This window comes from Furipterus horrens, unplaced genomic scaffold (assembly GCF_987537825.1).
Source record: "Furipterus horrens unplaced genomic scaffold, mFurHor1.1.pri manual_scaffold_8, whole genome shotgun sequence".
Lineage (NCBI taxonomy): Eukaryota > Metazoa > Chordata > Mammalia > Chiroptera > Furipteridae > Furipterus > Furipterus horrens.
In genome coordinates, this window is record NW_028327178.1 from 91,414,190 (window position 1) to 91,436,959 (window position 22,770).

The 22,770-nt window shown below is 54.3% G+C and overlaps 2 protein-coding genes and 1 long non-coding RNA gene across 5 annotated transcripts; 2 read left to right on the plus strand and 1 right to left on the minus strand.

The window, feature by feature from the left end:
• Positions 1-2,926: 2,926 nt before the first annotated feature.
• Positions 2,927-8,782, plus strand: LOC150003440 (uncharacterized). Its single transcript, XR_016512765.1, has 3 exons — positions 2,927-3,055; positions 5,624-5,756; positions 8,371-8,782. It is a non-coding gene; the product is annotated as an uncharacterized LOC150003440 (long non-coding RNA).
• Positions 5,747-21,946, minus strand: NECAB3 (N-terminal EF-hand calcium binding protein 3). Of its 3 annotated transcripts, none has more exons than XM_090286249.1 (13): positions 21,772-21,927; positions 19,986-20,010; positions 18,192-18,300; positions 17,145-17,170; positions 16,853-16,950; positions 8,998-9,140; positions 8,377-8,495; positions 8,164-8,243; positions 8,019-8,072; positions 7,379-7,491; positions 7,170-7,247; positions 6,592-6,683; positions 5,747-6,496 (listed from the first exon to the last, which is right to left on the minus strand). In XM_090286249.1, exons 1-13 carry the CDS (start codon positions 21,880-21,882, stop codon positions 6,468-6,470), a joined length of 1,077 nt encoding a protein of 358 aa, XP_090142375.1. In that variant the 5' UTR covers positions 21,883-21,927; the 3' UTR covers positions 5,747-6,467. The 3 variants fall into 3 exon arrangements, with proteins under 3 accessions (XP_090142375.1, XP_090142374.1, XP_090142373.1); XM_090286248.1 differs by having other exon boundaries at positions 8,164-8,294; XM_090286247.1 differs by lacking the exon at positions 5,747-6,496 and having other exon boundaries at positions 6,503-6,683; positions 21,772-21,946.
• ACTL10 (actin like 10) lies at positions 14,888-15,736 on the plus strand. Its single transcript, XM_090285274.1, has one exon. The coding sequence runs from the start codon at positions 14,888-14,890 to the stop codon at positions 15,623-15,625; it is 738 nt and encodes a 245-aa protein (XP_090141400.1). The 3' UTR covers positions 15,626-15,736.
• Positions 21,947-22,770: the final 824 nt, after the last annotated feature.

A 22,770-nucleotide genomic window follows, 5' to 3' on the forward strand; every position in this document is an offset into this window, starting at 1 on the left:
GATCCCTGAAAGCGCACCAGTTTGCTGTGCCTCCAGCAGGCCCCAGGCCATACTTTCCCGGACTCTGATATGGTTTAACCAGCTGTGACATGACACAGATTTGTATGGGCATACTTGTGTGCACCTGTGTGTATGGAGTCCTGGGTGTCAGTCTGTTTTCTTAGCTGGTGATCTAAGGCCTCACTGTTGCCTGAATATCCAGTTCTGGCCTCTGCCCTACTGAGCAATCTTGCCCAAAGGGCATACTGGCACCATCTGTGTCACAGGCCTCCAAAATGCAAAGGGAGGGGGTTGGCTACTAAATCTCAGGGTAGGGAGAACAGCTGAGCTGTAGCCTTGGCACCAGTAGGCAAGGTGGGGGCTCAGCTGCATGATCTTAATATATGCGCATGGTACCAACTGCTTGCCCCTCCGCAGCTGCCCAGCACTGCAATCCACCACCCAGAACAATTAATGGGATCTCAGCCCTGAGACTGGCAACTCACCATAAAAACCACATTCGGTAGACAAGTCAGGAGTCCACAGTCTGCCTTAGCTCTGGAAATAAAGGATCCCAGGGACCCTAGTGATAACATAGTGAAATGCTGTGTTAAATTTGCCATTACCATGGAACACCCAGATATAGGGTAAACTTTAATGAATGTGCTTGTAACTGCATTGCTGTGGTCACAGATAAGAAAGTTGGATATGCTTAAGGGCCAGGAAAAAGTTGAGTTCAACTGAGCCACAGAGGTAGTTGAACACAAAAGAGGAAACCTGTGCTGCAGGGGAGCGGGGAGCAAGACATTCTTGAAGTGAAGAATTTGAGGAGTTGGTTGCCTGTATGGGAAACATGAGACTGAGCTTTGAGTCTATACAAAAAGAACAAAACCGAGACCTCTCCATGAGGCTAGAGGCAAGATCACTTTGGCTTTGGCTGCAGTGAAAAGGCAAGCAGGAAAACATGCCTGTCTATAAAAGGGAACTGAGCAGAACATTCTGCCCCTGTGTGAAGGGGGAAAAAAAAATCTGACCAGAGACTATTATGTATGTCTGCCCTCTACTGGGGGTTCAGATTTTCATTACTCCAAGGTCAAAGAATCTCTGGGCTGAGAAATGAAGATGATTCTAGGCTTGCAGTACCTCCAGGTGTCTGGCAGGAGCAAAAATGAAGATCCTCCAGAGAAAAATACCAAAATAATATTGCATATCAACCAATTGTAAACTATTCAGAAAAATTAGTGAACTTCCATGGAAAATGACCCATTTATAAGCAAGAGTCAGCAGGAGCAATAAACCATCAATTTAGACCCCTGGGACTTCAGATATTGTTATTACAGTATCAGATACAGAAACCTCTAGAAAATAATAGCAAAAACTATGAGACTAAAAATAACTAGGCAGACAGCCCTCCCAGGGCCTCTAATCTGGGAGGGACAAAGCAATAATCAAGCTTAAAAAAAATAATAATAAAACTAGGCAGATTTGAAAATAGAATTCTAAAAATGACAGTCATGAAATAAATACAACATATTCAATTAATCTGAAAATGAGTGAAGCATTACTACATGAATCTTTGTCATAGACAAAGAGACGGAAAATAGGTTATTTCTTCTGGAAGATAATTGCTAGAGGAGAAACCTTTCACATTTTACCTGGTAGAGTCAAGGAGCTCGTTGACTTGTGTTTCTCAGTAGAAAGGGAAATACTTGGTCTCAGATGATGATATAATCTCAGAATAAGCAAACATACACCGATCTATAAACCCATCGTGCCCGTCTGTGCTTGTTTCCTAACTGCTGGAATTTCAGGGTCGTGAGTTGGATGTATCCAGTTCCTTCCTCTGAGGGGCTGGGAAAAACAACAGCAAACCACCCCCCCACCCCGCCATTCGCCAGGACAGCTTTCTTTGCTTGGTGCCGGGTGCCCTCTTGTGGACAAAGCCAGACATGCTACCTCTGCCGCCTCCAACCACAAGCCAGATACCTATCAAGGGCACACACCCCAGCAACGTTTGCTTTCTTTGCACCAACGTTTTCTGAGCCTGCCTTTCTGCCCCACGAATTTAGCTAACATTCTCTGAGTGCCTCCTAAGAAGTTCCAGAAATGAACTTTGGCTCCACCACCACCTACCTTCTGAGGTGGGTAGCCCTGCATCGCCCTGGATAGTCCGTACCAGAAGCACCCGCCACCTTGTGCTCCGTGCTTTGATCCCATGGCTCTTTTCTTGCTGCCCCATTTGCCACCCTGCAGCCCCAGGGCTTGGCCCCACTCATTTTGTTATAGCTGCCACTGTCCTCCAGCTCTGAGCCGGTTTCCGTTATCAGAGGGTGCCCATCTCCCTCCCCGCTAGTCACATTGGTGCCCGGGAGTAGATCCAGCGGAGTGACCCGGAGCAGGGTATTTGCTCACAGAGCGTCTGTGTTCTCCATCTGCAACCTGGGGGTGCAAACGACGCTTACGTCATTTGGTTGCTGTGAGATGAAATGTGGTCCTATAGGAGTCACCCTAGCACCCAGGAAGTCCCTGTAAACAGAGGATGCCATCACAACCTGCTTCTCTCTCTGCCAGTATATCATTCCCCTGAGGATTCATCTTTGTCCCAGCATCCTGCCTGGAGCCTGATTCAAATAGTATTTGTTTTGGGAATAACTTCGTGAAGGCCCACCGAATTCTCAGTCCATTTCACCCCATCAGAGGCTGTTAAGTGCACTTGGTGTGTTTCTCATTGAGCACTGGAGGCCAGTGGCAGCAACCTAGATTCTTAACACCTGGCCTGGCACTAGGCCATTCCCTAGGACAGGTTTGAATGTATGCAGGTGAGTCACTGGCGCAGGTGGGAGGAAGGTGAGGAGGCAGGTGTAGGGAATGGGTGAATGGGTGGGGAGTGGCAGCTACTGGACGGAGCCGAGAGCTCTGCCAGCTTCAGTACTCTGTCAGCCCTTGACCTGGGTACTATCACCAGCCCAAGACATTTCGTCATCCCCAGCACTTCCACAAAGCAGGTTCCCAGTGGCTGTTGAAATTAGCTGCAGAGCCAGCAAGAGCAGGATATTGAGAGCAAGAATTGGGAAAGGTAACCCAGACCTGATAGCTTTAACCTTATATATACAAAGGCTAAGGTGTTTCTGTAGTGAGTAGAGGTGGGGGAGAACAAAGGCCAAGAGTGGGGATGACTAAGGTTGTAAATAGCCCAGCTTATCTGGAGTGTGTTTTATGGAGAGGAGGCTGCACATTCTGGGAATGGGGGCTGATTGCTAAGGGCCTCGAATGCCAAGTCAAGAAATCAAACTTGATCTTTTTTTTTTTTTTAATTTCATTTATTGATTTTAGAGAGGAGAGAGAAACATCAATTTGCTGTTCCACTTATTTAGGCATTTATTCGCTGACTTTTTAAAAAAAATTTGTATTGATTTTTGGAGAGAGAGGGAGAGAAGTAAACTTCTATTTGTTGTTCCACTTATTGACACATTCATTAGTTCATTCTTGTATTTGCCCTGACCAGGGATCGAACCTGCAACCTTGGCATATTGGGACCATGCTCTAACCAACTGAGTTACCCAGCCAGGGCCCAAACTTGATCTTGATACTGAAGACAGTTCCAGGGGGTAAAGGGAGTTAGGCATTGAAGGATCTTAGCAAAAAGGGTGGGGTCATCATGACAATGTTTTGAAAGCTCTTCTGGCTGTTCCATTATGGGGAATGGACTGTTAAGGATGGGGTGGGGACAAGAAGACCAAAAAAGAGGTCACCATAGTCTTCCAAGCCAGAGATGATGGTGGTCAAGACCTGGGGGTAGAGGGATGGCAAGTTGGAGATGAAGGGGGGCTTGCTTGTGACAGTTAAATAGACACAATGTAAAGGCCTGGGGACTCCCTCTGTGCCCCCACAGCTCCAACTCAGAGCTTTGTTCTTCCTGCGGCTCTAACTCCAGCCTCCTGTCTGTGGTCCAGCCCCCATGCCCACCCAGAAACTCCTGTCTGGCAACCTCCTTGCTCTCTATTACCTGCAAGATATCATTAAAACTCCCTCTGGCCTGGCCACCCAGGCTTGCCTCCAGTTCCTTACACTTAAGAGGTTCCACCTTCTGCTCCCTTTGCAGTATTCTCACTATCTGCCCCCCATATCTGTCTGGAGACCCCTACTCATGTTGCACAGCTCTAGCAAATATCACCATCTTCAAGAGGCCTTCCCTGACCCTGCAGGGCTGTCCCAGCATCTCCAAGCCTTCAGCAAGGGAGGGAGGACTCAGCCCATCTTATTTACTCATTGTTTTTGTTTTAGAAAGAGTGCAATTTGTTGTTCCACTAATTTATGCATTAATTGGTTGATACTTGTATGTGCCCTGCCCAGGGATCAAACCCACAACCTTGGTGTATCAGGCCAAGGCTCTAACCAGCTGAGCTACCTGGCCAGGGTTCTATATTTTTTAAGGTGTTAAACTTTTACAACCCCACTGCAGAGTGAGGCAGGCAAGGGTGCCAAATTTAAGGAGAAACTTGAAAAGGTGTCAGTTTAAGGATTTCAGCATCTTTGTTCAAAGATGGCAACAGGAAATTTCTTTTTAGTTTTGAAGGTTGGCTGTTGCTGTTTTTGTGGAGAAAACAGGGGAATTCGAATACAGAACAGAAAGCACGATTATTTCTCCCGGGTGGGCTTCTTCTCTAACAAGGACAGATACTGAAACCTCCTCAGAGCCATGTGGCACAGGTGCTGGCAGGAGTCTGGGAAGTGGGGTGGCAGGAGGGCAGCCTGGCACAGCACTGGCCAAGGAGCCACCGGGGAGCCCTGTGCTGGTTCTATGGGTGGCCAGGCCAATGGGAGCAGCTCCATGTGTCCCTACAAGTCTCAATCCCCACAGGGGTCACTGGGGAATAAAACCCCAGGGAAGATCCTGCCTGGAGTCCCAGACAAGGACATTGGCCCTGAGCTGTGTTCCTGGCCACACCCCAGTGCCCAGCAAAGACCTGGCACCACCAGGGCATTCAAGAACATTGGTCACATGTCCGCCAGTCACCCTTGGCTTAAAACCCGCCATGGCTTCCTCAGGATGAAGCACTTTCGAGATGCTGACACCTCCCCACCTTGGCTTCAGCCCACTTCCCCTTCATCCCAGCCGCAGCCCAGTGCTGGGCTTCTTTCAGTTCAACAAAGCAAGTTCTTTCCCCTGAAATCCGGAAAAAGTCCTGACCGAAGACCCCCTAGACAAGGTCAGAGGACATCCGGTGCTCTCATGTCAGTCATCGCCCTCCATGCCCCCATGCCCCCATGCCCCCAGCTCCCCCACCCCCGAGGCTGGACAGACCACCTGGGCCTTCACTCTCCCAGAACTGCTCTATGTCACATGGCAGAGGTGGCCTGGAAGGGGGTGAGGAAGGGCAGAGGGGAGGTCCTGTCTGGGAACACGTTTCACAGAACCCAACCATGGTCCCTGTGACGCTGAGAAGGTTCTGTGCATAGTCCTCAACTCCATTGCACACCCTTTCAGCAAGGTAGGGGGTAAAGCTAGCACCCTGCCAACTGTTGGGGGGCACTGAAAACACAGACCATATTCACTCCCAGAACCAGGGCTTGTGGGGGTGAGAGGGCCCTGAATTGGGGAAAACTGGGTCAGCAGTGATGATGAAGTTCCCACCATCTGCAGGCAGGGGCGCTTGAGATGGGAATGGATTAATTTCTGAAGAAAGGCTTCCTGCCCTGAGCCTGTGGTCTAAGATGCAAACCAGCCCCACAGTCTGGCCTTCTTGCCAAGGGAGAGACAGGATGCGACACCGGAGGTGAGCACTGCCTTTATTGTCTCTCTGCTGGGGTCGTGGGCTGGGTTATTGCTACTTGGCAAGGTCACCTTGGGGCTTCCCATAGTATGCTGAGTATAGGTGGGCATGGACATGCAAATAATATGCAAATGACATGCAAACCAACCCAGGATCTTCCAGATGTCTCTCGTGCAGTGGAGGATGCTGGAAGAGTCAGAAGCCTGCCAGCCCAGGAAGGTGATGGGGACACCCAGGTCCTTACCCCACACTGCAGATAGATCCAGCCCAGCCAGAAGGGTCGAGGTGCAGGGTAGGGTTGGGGGGTCCCTGAGCATCAGTCCTGGTTCTGCTGTTGGTTGAGGAAGAGCAGAAACTTGGCCCCAAGACAGCAGAAAGAAAGCAGGGCACCCAGTAGGCAGCCAGACAGCCCGAGGCCCACCCAGAGAGGGAAGAGATCTGTCCTGGGTCATACAGCAAGGCAGAGGCAGAGGGAACCAGAATCCAGGCCTCCTGAGCCAGGCAGAGGCCAGAGTGCATCAGAGACCAAAACTACAAATACACTGACAAACAGAAAGCAAGCAGCCTGGTCCCTGATCCCTGGGAGGCCTCTGAGAGCCAGGCTCCAGGTCTAGGAGCAGCAGCGTCCTTGGTCTTGGTGCTGAATGGAGCAGTCCAGAAGCTCCAGAAGGAGGCAGGCAGGGCCCCAGGGTCCTTGGCTAATGCAGGTCAGGCTCAATTATTATTCATAATCCACCAGGAGGCTGGGGGTCAGAGGTTGGGAGTCAGAGGCCATCGGGGGCCCACTGACCCTCCTCACGTCCCAGGGCTACGGAGAGGGATGGGGGCTTCAGCACACCTGGGAAGAACACAGTGGTAAGGGTGTCCGGAGCCCGCAGATGGTCAATGAGGATGCGCTGGAAGGCCTTACTGCAAGCAGACTGCTGGTGCCTGGGGAGGGCCATGGGGTAGACTCAAGCTAGTCCCCCAGTGATCAAGAAAAAGCTCCCCACTCCCTCCCCAGTCCTGCTGCCTGGATTTAGATCCCAATTCATCCTCATACTGCCTCTGAGCCTCAGTTTTCTCTGTGAAATGGGACAATAATCTCTACTGTACTAGGAAACTGTGAGGATTCCATGAAGTACCACACAGGTACTTGGCATAGGATGTGACACAATGGTGACAGTGTATATTCATGGAGCACCTACTGTGTACCTGGCTCTGTGTTCAGTTATTTATACCTCATCTCATTCAGCTCAAATGAGGATGGACTGTCATCACTCCCATTTTGGAAAGGAGGCCACTAGGGCTCAGAGGGGTTAAGTAACCCTCCTGAGGTCACATAGCCAATGAGTAGGAGGAGAGGATTTGTACCAGGCCTGACTCACTCCAGGGCCCATACTCTATAAACATTAGCTGTTAAGCCATCACTCATACCTTCTCCAGGAGGCCTCATCCTGCCAGAACTCGTACAGGGTGAAGGAGCCCTTGTCTAGCATCTTCCGGGCAGATACACTGCAGAGCCAAAGAGATGGCCGGCCAGGCCAGGCCTGGGCTGCCACCAGCGCTGCCCACCCAGCAGCCCCAGTGTCCCTCCCCACTCATCCCCTGGACTTGGCCGGCCCACTAGGGGGCTAGGGACTCACTGCAGGCAATGGCTCTGGGCCTCTGTGAAGTCCACGTAGCAGCTCAGGGCACAGTGGAAGTCCTGCAGGGCTGCTTCTGCCACCTGCACCTGCCTCTGGGCCACGAGGATATGCTGGCAAGAGAGGTAGCCAGTTAACTCAGGTAGGGCAAGACACAGTGAGGGACTGGCTGTAGCCTCCAAGGGGACCCCACCCTCCTTGACTTGCACCAGACCTGGCCTACCTTGAGGCTGGGCTCCTGTCCCAACCTGGCCCCCAACATCCCTGACTCCATCCTCCTCTCCCCATCACCAAGGCCACTACTACCTTGATCCAGTACATTGTCCCTTTCTCCTACAGCAGGCCACCACTTCTTACTGGCCCCTCCAGCCTCCATCCACACTGCCCCAGACCCAGCTTTCAGAAATGCAGATAAGGGACACTGATGCCCAGAGAGGGGCAGCAATTTCTGCAGGGCCACAGAGTAAGAACCACAACCCAGCATCTACCTGCAGGGCCTGGGGGATGAGGGCTGGGCCAAAATTGGGAAAGGAGGTATGTGTGCAAGGCAGAGGCCAGGTCTGTAGGTGCCCTGTGAACCCCCTCTCTTCATGATACCCACCCCCCAATACCTAGCTGTCTATCCCTTTCCCAGACTCACCGAGTCAGGCCCCTTGGTAAGCTCCTCTTCACGTAGGGGTTCCAGCCGAGGGCCCTGTGAGGGACAGAGTGTGGGCCAGGTGCCTGTCTTGGACAGACTCCAGGAAGGTCTACCCCCATGGGGCGCTGGCCACTTGGACACTCACTTTGCACTCGAGTTGGTCAATGAGCTCCTGCAGACGGTTGACCTGGAGCCGCCACTGCATCTCGGCCTCTGAACTCCGTCCTGAGTGTGGGAGCCCGTGGGACATTAGGCTGGGAGGTCTCTCAGGGTGAACTGAGGGGCAGTGAAGGAGCAGGCATTGGGGGCACTGCTCTGGACCCTCCTCAGCCAGCCCTCCCACCCCCCACAGGCACACCTGTGTCAGAGGAGTCAGGAGACCAGGTGGGTGACCGACTGATGCTCCGCAAGACCCTGCGCCCTGCCCGCCGGCTGCCACGGGGCCTGCTCTGTACCTCCACTCTCTCTTCATCTGACCTAAGGGAAGTGGGGGCTCAGTCCACTGCTGGCAGGCCCTCAGGGGTCCCAAAACAGGGCGAGGTCAGGGTGGGGCAGGACAGGCTTCCAGGGACATGCCAGCTACCCTCTCACACCTTCTTGGCCTTCCTGCCCCAGAACAAGAATTTGGGCTCCACGCCCTAGCTGGCGGGGCTGAGAGGGTTGGGCGTTGTCCTGCAAACCCAACGGTTGCCTGTTGGATTCCCAGTCAGAGCACATGCCTGGGTTGCAAGCCAGGCCCCCAGGCGGGGGTGTGTGAGAGGCAACCGATCAGTTTTTTTCTCTCTCTCTCTCTCTTTCTTTCTCCCTCCCTTTCCCAATCTCTAAAAATAAATAAATAAATAAAATCTTAAAAAATAAAAATAAAAATTGTGCTCCAGGCTGCTGAAACTAAGGGATGTAATCAAAGCTCTGGGACTTGGAATGTGGGGATAATGGGTATCATGAACTGGACCTGTAGACGGCAGGGCTCCTCACATACCGTGGCCCACAGGCCTGGGCCTGGGCCTCCAAGGTATCTGACGCCCCCTCCAGAGAGCTCTGCAGGGCTTGTAGCTGGCTCACCGTCTCCCGCAGTAGGAAGCGTGTCACAAACTGGTCCACCTTGGAGGCCTGCTCATACTCCTGCGGGCAGAGGCGCATAGTCAGCACACCTAGACCCCAAGCATGTTGTTCTGAATGGGGAGACACTCCCCTGTTCCTCCACCTCCTCCCCATCAGCACAACAGAGGCCTGCAGACCTGGCATAAGCAGGAGGGCACAGGGACCAGGGGCAGGGCCTGGCCTCCCTTCCTGGGAAGTATGAGGCCAACTTACAGGGAGGCATCTGCCATTCTCTGGGCCCCAAGGCCACTTCCATACTGGGGCTTCCACCTTCAGCCAGTGAGGTCCCTGCACAGCTAGGCTGGTGGGGGGTTGGGGGTAGGGCAGGTCACAGGACATCCAAAGGCCTATTTTGACACGAGACAAAATGATGGTGTGGTGTGCCCCCTACTCACCAGCTGACCACAAACACACAGTCTATGTATACATGCATTCATCCATTCATCTATCAATGTAACAAACATGTACCGAGCACCTTTCACTAGGAGCTGCAGACACAAGACAGCCAAGTTACTGTCATAGCACACACACCCCAGCCTCTGAAGGGCAAAGAGGGAGAGAGAGGCAGACCATGTGCCTGGCCCTCGGGAGCTGTGGTCCAGGTTCCTGCCCTCAATCTACAAGGGGCCCCAGAGGCACCATCCATCAGGGGCTTTGTCTCCTGCCCATGACCTGCCTCAGATGGACCCTGCTGGGGCAGGCTTATGAGGAGGCTTAAGGGACGCAAGGACAGAGAGGAGGATGGGTCCTCTCATTCTCAAACAGGCCAGTGGTTTATGTTCTCTGTCTAGACTTCTGTCCTACCCGTCTTCCTGGCCACACTCTGAGCTCTCTAAAATCCTTCCAATAAATTCTTTTTTGGGCACTTAAAATGATTGGTCAGCACTGACTGGTGCATCTCAGTGGGTTGAGCACCAGCCTGCAAACTGAAAGGTCACTGGTTTGATTCCCAGGCAGGACACATGCCTAGGATGCAGGCCAGGTCCCCAGCTGGGGGCATATGAGAGGCAACCAATCAATGTTTCTCTTGCACATTGATGTTTCTCTCCCTCTCTTCCTCTCTGCCTTCTCCTCTTTCTAAAAATAAATCCATAAAATCTTAAACAAAAATGATTGGTCAGTTTCTGTTGCTTGCAACCAAAGAACCCTGCTGATATACACACCCATTCTGTGCCAGGCCCTGTTCCAAGCATAATTTCATTTAATCCTTATAACAACTTACCCCATTTTGCAGATGAGAAGACTGAGAGGCCTAGAGCAGTAGATCACCTTGGCCAAAGTCACGCAACTAGTGACAGAGCCAGAATTCAAACTCAGGCCACAGAAATTCCCCTGTACTCATCTTAGCACCTTCATTATTATACCTGACCCAATAATGAAACACCTCATTTATGATCACTAGCCCTTTTACAGCTGAGAAACCAAGGACAGAAGTCACAGTGAATAGCGCCAAGATTCACCTGTGGGTTCTGGAAGACACTCAGTGCCTGGAGCTGGTGAGGTCAACTGGTGAGGTCACAATGTGGCCTCTCTGGGACACTGGTAGGGCAGGGGACCCCTAGCCAGAGGGCAGGGCAGAGCAGCATGGGCTGTAGACTCCAGTGTTGACCAGCCTTTCCATGGGAAACAACAGTTCCCACAAGAGGACCAAAGTGCCCAAGTAGGTTGGCAAAGAGAGGCCACTGATATGAACAAGGCCCACAGGAACCAGCAGTTCATCAGCCATCTCAGGCAGAAGCCAGGCCTAAGTGCCAGGGGGTGAGAGGCAGGTGGGGGAAACACAGACAGGTGGGCAGGAGGGAATGTTGAGAGTCTAGGCCTTGTGGGCCTAAGTCCTAGGGACATGGACTATGGGGTTAGAGAACCCCTCCTGAGGATGAGGATCCCAGAGACCCACATTGGTGTGGATGGAGTCCTAAAAGCCCAAAAGGGAAAGCAGGGATTCCAGAAACCAGGAGCTGGATAAGACTTGGGAGTCAGAAAGGTGGGCAGGAGGGGATTCCACAACCTGGATGAATGGGTGGAGGTCCCAGCATGGTTGGTATCATTGGGCTATGAGCACCAGGAGTTCCTTATGCCCCTGTTCCTCCTCCGGCCTCAAATCAGCCTCTTCAAATGGGCGGACGCTCTCAGAGAGGGTCCAGCATCAAGGCTGGGAGGGCAAGCAGGGGTCTGACAACCGGGTTCTCGGTTAGCCTGGGTGGGTGAGGATTTCCAGGAGAGACAGGGGTCCCTGATGATGGGGCAGGGTGGGGATCCCCCTACCAGGCGTGTAAGTATGGCGGGAGTTCCGGCAGTCTTGGGAGATAGGACCGGGGTGGGTGAGGGTTCGGAGAAGAAAGCAGGGCGCACATTTTTCCCTCCCACCGCTGCCCTACCCAAGACCAAGATCGTGCTGCTTTTACTCCCGGACAAGCGGCAGCAGCTAGCTGAGGTGGCGGCGGGCCCACGTACGCAGTCCGGGCAGCGGAGTGAGGAGGCGATGGGCGCCCAGGTGGGTTCCCCGCCACCCATGATGAGAGGAGCTGGCGACTGCGCGGAGTTGCCCGAGTGCGCGCACGCACAAGATGAAGATCCTGGTCCCGGAGCTGTCACTGCCCTCGCGGATGCAGGCCGGACACCGCCCAGCGGGCGGGACCGGGGGCGGGGCCTGGCCCGCGCAGGGCCGGCAGCGGCTCTGCACTCGCCTGGTGACCGAGAACGAGGCCGACCCTACTTAAGGAGCACACGCGCAAGAGGCACCGCTGCCCAGGCCCCCAACCCCGGCCCAATAAAGAGTGCATAGCAATCCTGGATTCTTCTAGTTCTGTCTGAGATGTCCATGTGCGACAGCGAGACAGGGATGGACAGGCGGATTGAGGGCTGAGCAAGGGACATGGTCTGGAGCCAACTGATTTCTCCTTCCTTGTGACCCAAGGGTCAGAACCCCTGCCCCTGGGGAGGAGGGCATCTTACCACAGTGGAGAAGGGAGGCTGTTACCCCTTCCCACCACAACTCCAGGCTTAGGTCAGACCTTGCCAGGTCTGTAGGCCCAAGATAAGTGAGCTTGGGCAAACCCAGTCTTGGCCATAAGGGGTAGAAGCATGGCATCTCCAAGAGTCTCCAGCATTCACCAGTCCTTCTCAAGCAGAGGGAGGGTCCCAGGCAAACAGCCACCACTTTGGAGAAGAACTATGAGGATCCTACGGTCAGCGGGGGTAGGGGTGGAGGGCTGAGACTCCTCTGCTTGTGAGCACCCAGTCGGAACCAGGGTTCCTCAGCCTCTTGACTTCTCACTGCTGTCCCACTCTGCTTGGTAACGCACAGGCAACAACAGTCACTTGTCTCCCAACCCATCCCCGGTCCCATCCCCTTCTCCACATTACAGCCGAAGTAGCCTTCAAAACCACTTATCTGCAGGGCAGTTCACTCTGCTCCTAAGCTCACACTGGTTCTCCATTGCCCACAAACCTATTACTGGGATGTGCAGTCCCAGCCCCCTACCTGTCCTCCTCTCTAGGGCTTCTCAGCGACTTCCACTCTCACCCCTGCTCTGGGTATATTGCTGCTTGCGGTCTCCAGTATGAGGCTCACCTCCCTAATTCACCCATGAGAGGCCCAGCACATTTTCCACGTGCAACTGCTTCTCTTCACTCCCAATTCCAGTTCCAGAACCTAGAGTGTCCCCAGCCCTTCCCAATCTGCAGCCTGTTTTCCACTGGTGACCAACCTTAGAATGCCCCTTTTGGGGTCAGATGCAGCAGGTGACGGTCCCAGCTCACTAAAGCCACAGTCCAGCTTCTGCTAAAGATGCACTTTCGTCACCATCAACGTCCCCTCCACATTGCCTACAGCATATTGAAGGCTGCACAACCCATAGCAACTCCCCGATGCTTGTAAGAACTGACCCTTCCCTACCATCCACATGATTACAATCAGGGTAACCATGTTCCTCGATGTGGCCACACCTCCTGGCCGTAAGCCAGCAGCCCAAGCTGGTATCAGCCCCTTCCCTGGGACGGTAGTTCAGGAGCTATAAGAGACTGTTTTCTACATGAACATGCACAGGCTGAAGCCAGTCTTCAGAAGAATAAAAACATAGTGCAGTCACTGCACATCCTGGGTTCCCCACAGCCCTGCAGTCAGGCCCTGCTTCCAGTCTGTTCCTGAAACCTGATTTCACCCTTTTGCCTTGGTATCGGTAATACATACAAGATACTTGTAATAAAATCCCTATTTTAGCTTACACTCATGTGAGTGGGTCTTCAACTTTCAACCAAAATGGCCCTAAAGAGATTAATGAGATTCCGTAGAGAACAAAAGTGGACTCTTTTCTGTGTGAGGATTACTACCTCTTGCAGGAAGAACCTGAACTTGGAGATTAGGACTTGCTTTCACAGAGTCAGCTTCAGAACTGAGTCACAAACTCAGGCCCACGGGTGGGTGCCCCTGAAAGTAGATTACCTCTGTGGGAGGCCTGGGCCCCTCAAAGATGAGCACACAGATACTCAGGGTGGCTGGGGATCTGTGATTACAATTAAGGGCTTTCTCTTCAGCATTGGGAGGGGAGGAGCCCCCACATTTGGCCAGAGTACATCAGATAATCCAAAGTGGTTTGGGGAAGGAATCAGATTGATTTTGCTGGGTAGCTGCTGCCAGACCCGCAGTCCCAGGAGAGAGGATGGGTCCAGGGTGTTTTCATTGGAGGAGAAGGCTGCGGAAGCACAGCAGATGCTGAGGACTGAGGTCACAATTAGATCCAAGTTCTTTTCCTTCCTTCTCTGACGACCCCCTCCCACCTCCACAACCAGGAAGTACTTCAAGCTCAGGTGAGAGGTCCAAGACATTGCCTGTGGCTCAAGGACGGGGCTGGACTCCTGGGTCCCCAAGGAGGGCATGTATGTCCGGATGACAGTTGCCACAAGGTCCCTTTATTCTCAAAGCGGCTCCTGACGGCTTCTCAATATCTAAAAGGGTTTGGCCCGACACTCTCATCATCCACCTCTGCAAGGGCTGAAGGAGCGGAGCCACAAGGCCAGTCAGTCCTCAGAGGGTGCGACCCAGTGCAAGGTGGGGGCCTTGAGCCAGAGGTGGACCTAGAGGGCAAGTAACTGCGGGATCACAGCAAGAGTGGAAAACAGAGGAGGGGCCTCAGGTCCAAGGACAGAGCCAAAGCTGAAGAGACCTCCACTCAGGCCAGAAGAAAAAACGACCCTCGGGACAAAAGGGCGGAGCCAAGAACTGACAGAGTACTTATCTAATCTGTCAAGGTAGGGATTTAGGCCCAAGGGGCAGAGCCAAGAGCTGAAAGGCGGGTCTTCTTCTAGGCCAGCGGGCAGAGCCAAGACTCTTGGGGCGGAGCTGAGCCCGCAAGGTGGCGTCGGCGTCTGGGAGCCGCCGGGTCCAGCGGCCGCCTTCGCTGGGCCGCATTGCCGTGGTGGTGGACCAGGGCTCGGGATTCACCAAGGCGGGCTTCGCGGGCGAGAAACAACCGCGTCTGGTGCTGAAGAGCTCCAGTCTAGTGCCCAGCTGGGACCGGCCCGTGCTGCCTGGGGCGCCGGGCTGTGAGCTGGCGGGCGGCGTGGCACGGGCGCACCCCATCAAGCATGGTGTGGTGGTGGACTGGGAGGCGCTGGAGGGGCTCTGGGAACGACTGCTGGTCGGCGGTCTGCGGGTGTGCCCAGAGCAGTGGCCAGTGCTGGTTAGCGATTCACCGTCGGCGCCGCCCTCAAGCCGCGAGAGGCTGATCGAGCTGCTCTTCGAATCCCTGGCAGTACCCGCGTGCCACATGGCGAGTACGGCGATGTTGGCTCTCTGCTCCACAGGTGCGTTCAGCGGGCTGGCCGTGGAGGCAGGCGCGGGTGTGTGCCATGCCACTCCCATCTATGCGGGCCACTCATGGCGCAAGGCCACTTTCCGACTGCAGGTGGCAGGCACCACCCTGTCGCGCTATCTGCGGGATCTGCTGATGGCAGCGTGTCCTGATCTAATGCAGCAAACCCTACCCCGAAAGGCCATCACACAGCTCAAGAAGCGCTGCTGCTACGTGTCGCTGGACTTTGAGGGGGACCTCCATAATCCTGCCCGCCACCATCCAGCCAGTTTCTGCTTAGGCAATGGATGCTCAGTCTGCCTCAGCAGCGAGCGCTTCCGCTGCCCTGAACCCATCTTTCAGCCTGGTCTGCTAGGCCACGCTGAGCCAGGACTGCCCACTCTGGCTTTCTGGGCACTGCAGAGGGTGCCTGAAACACTGCGGAGGAGGCTGGCTGACACTGTGGTGCTGGCCGGTGGCTCCACACTTTTCCCTGGTTTCACTGAGCGCCTGGAGCTGGAGCTGGAAGCCCAGTGCCGGCAGCATGGCTATGGGGCACTGCAGCCACACCTAGTGGCCAAGCCTGGGCGTGGCACAGCAGTGTGGACAGGTGGCTCCATGGTGGCCTCACTGCACAACTTCCAACGCCACTGGATGACCCGGGCCATGTACCAGGAGTGTGGCTCCAGGCTGGTACATAAAGTCTTTGACTGAGTCATACTATACTAGAAGAGGTGGTGCCACCCAGGGGCTGCAGAGGCAGAGGCTTGGCAGGCTGAGCTGAAGCTCTATCAGAGGCACAGAGTGCCAGATAAAAGTCTCAGATGATTGGAGTTGGCAGTCATCGTGTGGTGCTGGGTCACCTCCTATCCCTTGCTGGGCCAGGAGGAGGAGGTGGTCTGGGGCCTTCACTGTGACCTGTAGTTTTGAATTCCCCCTAACCAGTGCCAGCTCAAGAGAATGCACTCCAGCTGTCCACACCCAGTGCCATTTCAATGGCAATAAGAAAGGCAACGACCACACTTGTGTATAGGCCACAGATGCAAAAGTTGCTGCAACATGCCAGCCCCTCATATTGTACCATTTGGATTCCCATCCCATGCCAGACTCCAAGGGGTGACCCTTTGAACAGCCACTAGATCCCATGTGAAAGCAACCAGAGGGGTAGCACTGTCCTCAGCTGATCATCCACTGGCTGAAGGCATCAGTTTCCCCTTCTATAAAAAAGTCAGGCACAATCCCAGGCTTGCTCACTGCTCCCTCCTTGCCCCCTTATTAAGAGCTATGGGACAAAGAGAAGAGGAACTATCTCTAAAGGAAACACCATAAAGACAAGGGTGGCTTGTGGATTTTTTGAAGTCACCATACAAAGGCCTGAAGCTCTGGCTGTGAGCACTGTTTATGCTTACACACACATCCACATGTGCACACAAACATGGGTGTACACATGCCTGCCTACTCCTACATGTCCTCAGGCCAGGCTCTGCCCCCAAAGGCTTTGCACAGCAGCATGGGCCTGTGGACAAGTGCAAGCACACCACACCCCAGCCCATCTCTACTGGGTCCAAGGCTTGATATCCCATAATAGTTAGGTCTGGCCAATAATAAAAACAGTAGCAGCAGCACTGCCAGGTATTACACACCTACTGTGTGCCACGCATAATTCTGGGTAATGAGGACAGAGAACAAGATAGACGAAACCTCTGCCTTCATTCTCATTTGTTACAAGTGTATGGAGGCAGGCTCTATGTTCATCCCCAGTTTACAGATGAGGGAACCGAGGCCCAGAGAGGGGAAAGTGCACAGAGAGTGGGAGAGCTAGGATTTGAACCCATGCTTCTAGCTCCATAGCCGTAAGACAGTGGAGGCCCCCACAGTACCGCAGACACCCCCTGTGCTCATTTTGGGCCCTTCAGCTATACTACCAGCCCTTTCACTCACCAACTTGGTAGTGTCCATGGCAGTGAGCACTGCACGGTTCAGGGACTCCAGCGCTGCCAGCACAGGCCGGTAGACACCCAGGTGTTCTGAGAAGTAGTCTGTGGGCAGAGGGGGTGCTCCAAGGTTCTTCCCCGCACCCCCATCTACCCAACCCAGAATTCCTCCACAGCCAACCAGGCCTCACATTGTGAGCCCAGACCATCCTACTCTACCAGGAGACCAGCAAGGGACCCTCATCACACCCACCTGCCCAGAGGTCCCGAGAGACAAGAGCTCCAGTGGGCCTACTCACCACACAGTTTCTCCGTTTCCAGATCGCTGCAGGGAAAAGAGAAGGTGCCCTTCAGACCCTCCCATTTGAGCCTGGTGAACTGGGACTTTAAAGCCAACGCTCCTCTCCTCTCCCCACCCAGTTCAGTCTGACAAGGTGGCAACTCCTGCCTCCACCGCAGGTTAAGTTGCTCAGGGCACAGATGTTGTGGGGTGGGGGTGGCGGGGACAAGGATACTACTACCCCATCGAACAGTGTCTGAGGGCAAAAGCTCTTGGCCTTCAAGGAAATTTCAGGCCAAGAGAAGCAGATGTGGACACAGGCCAGAGAGGAGTGGTCAGAGCTGAGAAGGGAAAGCCAGGGCTGGGAAAGTACAGAGAAGGCATGGGGTATTACTTAGACTAGGGAGGGCTTCCTGGAGGAGTGGCTGCCTATGTCAGGCCGTGAAGGACAAGGAATTTGACTGAACTATCTTATAGGGGGTGGTGCAAAGGGTCCAGTCCAAGCCTCAGGATGGAGGGTTGGGGGCATAGGAGCCTTCAATGTCGACCCAGAGTCTCAAATGTATTCTAAGGAGATGAGGGAGGAAGGGAAGTGAGATGGAGGGACAGCTGTGTGTGTTTGTTGTACCCATGTGAGGAAGTATGAGGAGGAAAGCATGCAAACTCATGCAAAGGCCTGTAGATGTGGGAGTATACGTGGGGAGGTATGTGCGTGTTCATGCACCTGCACCCATGGGTGAAAGCAGGCAGGACCCAGCTGTCCCAGGCATCCTCTGTTCCCTGTAGAAAGTGGGATTGAGAGGGGGCACCTGTGGGCTGAACCATGGGTGGTGACTCAGACCTGGCTATTTTAGGGTCCCAGTTGCAAGTAGTGTGATGGACAAGACTGGAGATGGAGGCAGTAAGTGGGCAGGAAAAACTTGGCACTAGGCCCTGGCACCCCTCTCCCTACTTCCCTGCTCCTCCTGTCCTCCATAAGGAACCAAAGCAGCAGGGGACCTAGTGGGGTAGGGACAGCCTGGCCTTACATCTATCCATGGCTCCTCCTTCTCCCTCTTGTACTCACTCGGTGGAATGCCCATCAATGCCGCTGAACAGCTCTCGCAGCTCCCCAGGGCTGAGAACTCCATCGGCAAAGTAATTCCGGAATTCCTCAAATGAGAGCTTACCATCATCTGATGGGTAGACAGGAAGCAGTCAATACCCCTGACCCCTGGCTGCACCCCTGCCACCAGGTCCAGGTTCTCCAAAGTCCTCACAGCATTTCACACCCACCCAGCCAGATACATTGGGATTCTGAGCTTGGTGGGGGACCTCACTGTTGGAGACAAAAGGGCTGGAGCCCCCAGAGATGCCCACTTAAGGCAACAGGGACCACTTTGCATGCACCCTAGGGACAGGGCATTACACACTCGCCATTGGGTATGGACTCAGTAAATATTTGCCAAATAAGGAAACAAATGAACAACAGCCTGGGACGCAGCCAGATCATGGCAGGGTCTCCTGGAGAATTTGGGGGCTGAGACTCTGCCCCACATGCTGGCCATCCTGGCCTCAGGGTAGAGGGAACCTTTGTGGTGTGGAGCCAGGCCCTTCACTAAGAAGCCATAGGGAGGCTGATAAGAACTGCCTAAGGGTTGTGGCGCCTGTAAGAAGCAGCAGGCTGCCCCGACTGGTGTGGCTCAGCTGGGCATCATGCTGCAAAGCAAAAGGTTGCTGGTTTGATTCCCAGTCTGGGCACATGCCTGGGTTGCAGGTTTGGTCCCCAGTTAGGGCGTGTGCAAGAAGCAACAATTCAATGTTTCTCTCTTTCTCCCTCCCTTACCCTCTCTCTAAAAAATAAATAAAAGAAAGAAAGAAAGAAAAAGAAAAAAGCAGTAGGAGGCTGGCCCCAGAGGGGATAACTTCCCTGTCACAGGAGAGACGCAGCAGAGGCTGAGAGCACTTAAGTGGGGTGGCCAAGGACACTGGGGATCTGGCCTGTAAGGTTTCTAAGCAGGGGGAGCAGACAGAATACTCTGATCCAAATGAGGCTGTGCATCCTGATCAGTGCGCTGGGAATTTGGTCTCCACCAATTTGAAGAGACCCAAGGAGGAAGGCCAAAGGGTGGGGCACAATCCTCTCTCAAGGGGGCTGAAACACAAGAGGATCTGAAGACCCCAAATAGAAAGTCTCAGCTCAGATCCTGAGCTGGCCAGTCAGGGTACACTGGGCTGTTTTGGGTCATCTCTGAGCAGTAATCTGCTTGCTTGCAGGGTGCCCTGCTTTCAAGGTTTTCCCAGGACCCAGGACAGAAGGAGCTGATTCCCTAAAGCCAGCTTTATCATGCCTAGGCCCTCCCTGGGTCCAGATGGTTGGTCATACGCAAAGTTACTGTACCCTCTAAAAACCTTACACTCACAGGGCCTCATTTCTATTAGCCCACACTTCCCAGCCTCTCACACAGGGAGCCTAGGACCAAGTATCACACAGACCTGGGTTCAAGGTCCACTATTTAAAGGCTGTGCTACCTCAGGCAACCAGCTTCACTTCTCTGGGCCCCTACTCCTTTGTCTGTGAAATGTGGTAAGAACACAAGGTCATACACAGGAAGGTACCCACCCCTGTACAGGGCAGTGCATGAAAGTAAGCCTCTACTTTCAGCCTCTGGTTAAAGAACATTCCTACCACTCTCCATCCTGCTGAACTTGGCTCAAAACAGCACTTCCTCTGGGAAGGAAGCCTTGATTGCATCTCTTGATTTGAGTCCCCCAAGATTTCTCTGTGTTCTAGACTGTGCCTCCAAATCCCCACCCAGCCTCCATGATGTCCCCAACCTTTCCCCGCCGCACTGTGGAACCCAGGGGAAGCCACACTCACCATTCTTGTCTGCTCTGCGAAAAACCTAGAGGACAAAGGGGCATGGATGGGAGCAGTGAGCGGAGTCTGGGAAGTAAGAGGCCCCCACCCAACTCAACAGAGCTCCAGCTGACCAGCCGGCCCCCTGCCTAGCTTTTCCTCCTCCCCAGCTCAGCCCTGCAGGAGATTTTCCAATGAGAGGAGCAGAGGAAGAGTACACAGCAGGTCCAACTGCTTGCTCACTCCACGCCCCCCAACCCCCCGCAGGGCCTGGCCTCATAGGGGGCTGCTCTAGGCCAGCTCCCTGTACACCCATCTTCCACAGAGTCTATCCTGACTTCTGTTTGATGCATCAGCCCTTGGCACAGCCCCAGCTTGAGGAAGGTAGGGAGATGAGCCAAGATGTGGCCTGAGAATCCTGGGCAACTGTCCCAGACCTGAACCCTCAACTCTGCTGTGTGGCCATGGTCTATCCCAGACTTCGCCCACCCTTGTGTGCTTTGTCCTTCCTTGGTGGGTGCCTCAGTTTTTGCCCTAGGACATGGGAGAGCAGGCTGGGGTTAACCCTTCCAGGGCTGGGGCTGGCCTTGAGGCTGACTCAGAATGTGTCTGTGTGTGTACGCATGTGTGCATGCAGGGGCCAGGGAGGGTGGTGGTAGGCAAGGGTGGATGAATTGTATTTAGAGAAGCAGAGATGCAGGATAACAGAGGCAGGTAAACAGAGAGGCGCAGAGTCAAGACACGGTCCTGCCTCTCCCAGGGAGACCAGAGAATCCCAGGTCACCCAAACCAGCCCAGCAAAGGAGACCAGCAGCCTGTCAAGGAGGGGCAGGCCACAGCCTGGTCAGAGCCCCGATCAGCTCCAGGTTCTAAACGCCACCCACCTTTGGCTTTTTCTCAGTGTAGATGAGGCTCAGGGATGAATCTAACTACTAACCAGAAGCCTAACTCAGAGGTCTGCCGCTGGCTTGAGGAGACAGAGATGCTGGAGGTGCTAAGCTGGGAATGAGGACCCGGGGGGCAGTTTTTCCGAGAAATGGGAGGGTCAGGTCCCTTTCCAGCCAGGACTGTGGTCAAGGTGCTGAGTCACCAGGGGGCAGTGGGGAAGAAACAGGAGTACAGCCTTTCCCACAGGCAGGGACCTCTAGGAGTGGGAGAGGGCCAGACAGGGACTGTGCCCTGGGGGGAAAGGTGGGAAAGGGGTTCAGGGCAGCGACTAAGCCAGGCCAGGCTGCTCCACGCTGGTGCCCATGGGGACTGCAGGCCACCTGCCACCACAAGGGTGTACAGACCACAGAGGATGATTATGGACAACCTCCACAGCCCTTGGGTCAGGTCTAAGGGACTCTGGGGTCAGAACTGGGTCTTATTCTTCCAGGTCCCCTGGGTGGACCAGCCCAGCCAGGGGCTGCCATAGAGGAGTGTTGCAACTGCTCCTGTGATCAAGTGTTGATAGCCTCCCCCTTACCAGACACACAGATGGGGTGGGTTCAGAGGGCAGGGGGCACGGGCACAGGGGCAGTGACACTGAACCAAAGATGTGAGGAAGAGTGAGAGACAGAACGAGACCCAAAGGCAGCGAGATAAGGGAGACATGGAAACAGACAGCAGAGCCAGAGAAAGTGAGAGACATGGCCCCACAGACCTGGAGGGCGCGACACTGACAGGGAAGAGGCAGGAACAAGTAGACAGTGAGAGAAGGACAGCTCAGTGAGACACAGGGAGAGGCAAGCCCTGGAGAGACTGCCAGACACTGCGACCCCGCAGGGCCGCGGCTGCCGAAGCCCCCGGCCCGCCCCCCACTCACATCCTGGAATAGCGCGTGTCCAGCAGAACCAGTGGCTGGCGTGGGGGGCCGCGGGAGCTGGGGCGCAGGCGGCTGGATCAGGCACACGGTGAGCAGCCCCGCGCACGCCATGGCGCCGCCAGCGCTGGGCTGAGGATCCGGGCTCTGGTCGCCGCCGCCGCCAGGGACTGGGTAAATGCGGAGGGAGCGTCGACCATCGACGATCGGCGCCGGCGCAGACACCAGGGCCCCGCCCCGCGGCCCCGCCCACTGTAGACCGGCTGCCGAGCCCCCTCCCCACCGGCGGGGAGCCCTCTGCACGCTCCTGCAGGGCCCGTTTCCCAGTCTGGCAAAAGGGAGCGAACTCCAGCCGGTAGGTTATTAAAAGCTGCACAATGGAGACTCCTAACACCATTCACCTTCAAGGTTCTGCCACCAGAGGTTCCTGGCAGGGTAGTCACCATTAAGGAACCACACAGGGTTTTCCACCGAGGACAGGCTGAGAAAAATGTCATTTTGGGAGTACTATACAGCCAGGAAGAGGGACTGCACTTGCCCAAGGGTAGGTCCCACGCCATTGTAGGGTCAGCAAACTGCGGTGCAATACTGTGACACCTTGTAGGTTAAACCACAAGCGACTTCACCTCTGAGCATCTGTATCCTCTTTGCAAAATGGGGGTAATAGGGCTTAAGAACTGGGACTGGCTCAAAGCCCACTGAACTTCCCTCCACTCTGGCCCTCACCTCCGGTCCTGTGCCTTGCTCCCTCCTGGCCCAGGGCCTTTGTCCACACTGCCCTCTGCTTAGTGTGTTCATGTTTTCCTCCTCTGTTAACTATCTACTACTCTCAGCTCAAGCACCATCTCTTTCAGGAAGCCTTCCCTGTTTCTTATTTGTGTGAGTCTCCTCCAGACCCTGAGTCCCATCAGGGGAAGGAACCTGAAAGATACTGACACAGAACTGGCCAGTTGTAATTATTTGTTGCATGTTTCCAAATGTCCGGAAACATCTGGAAGGAAC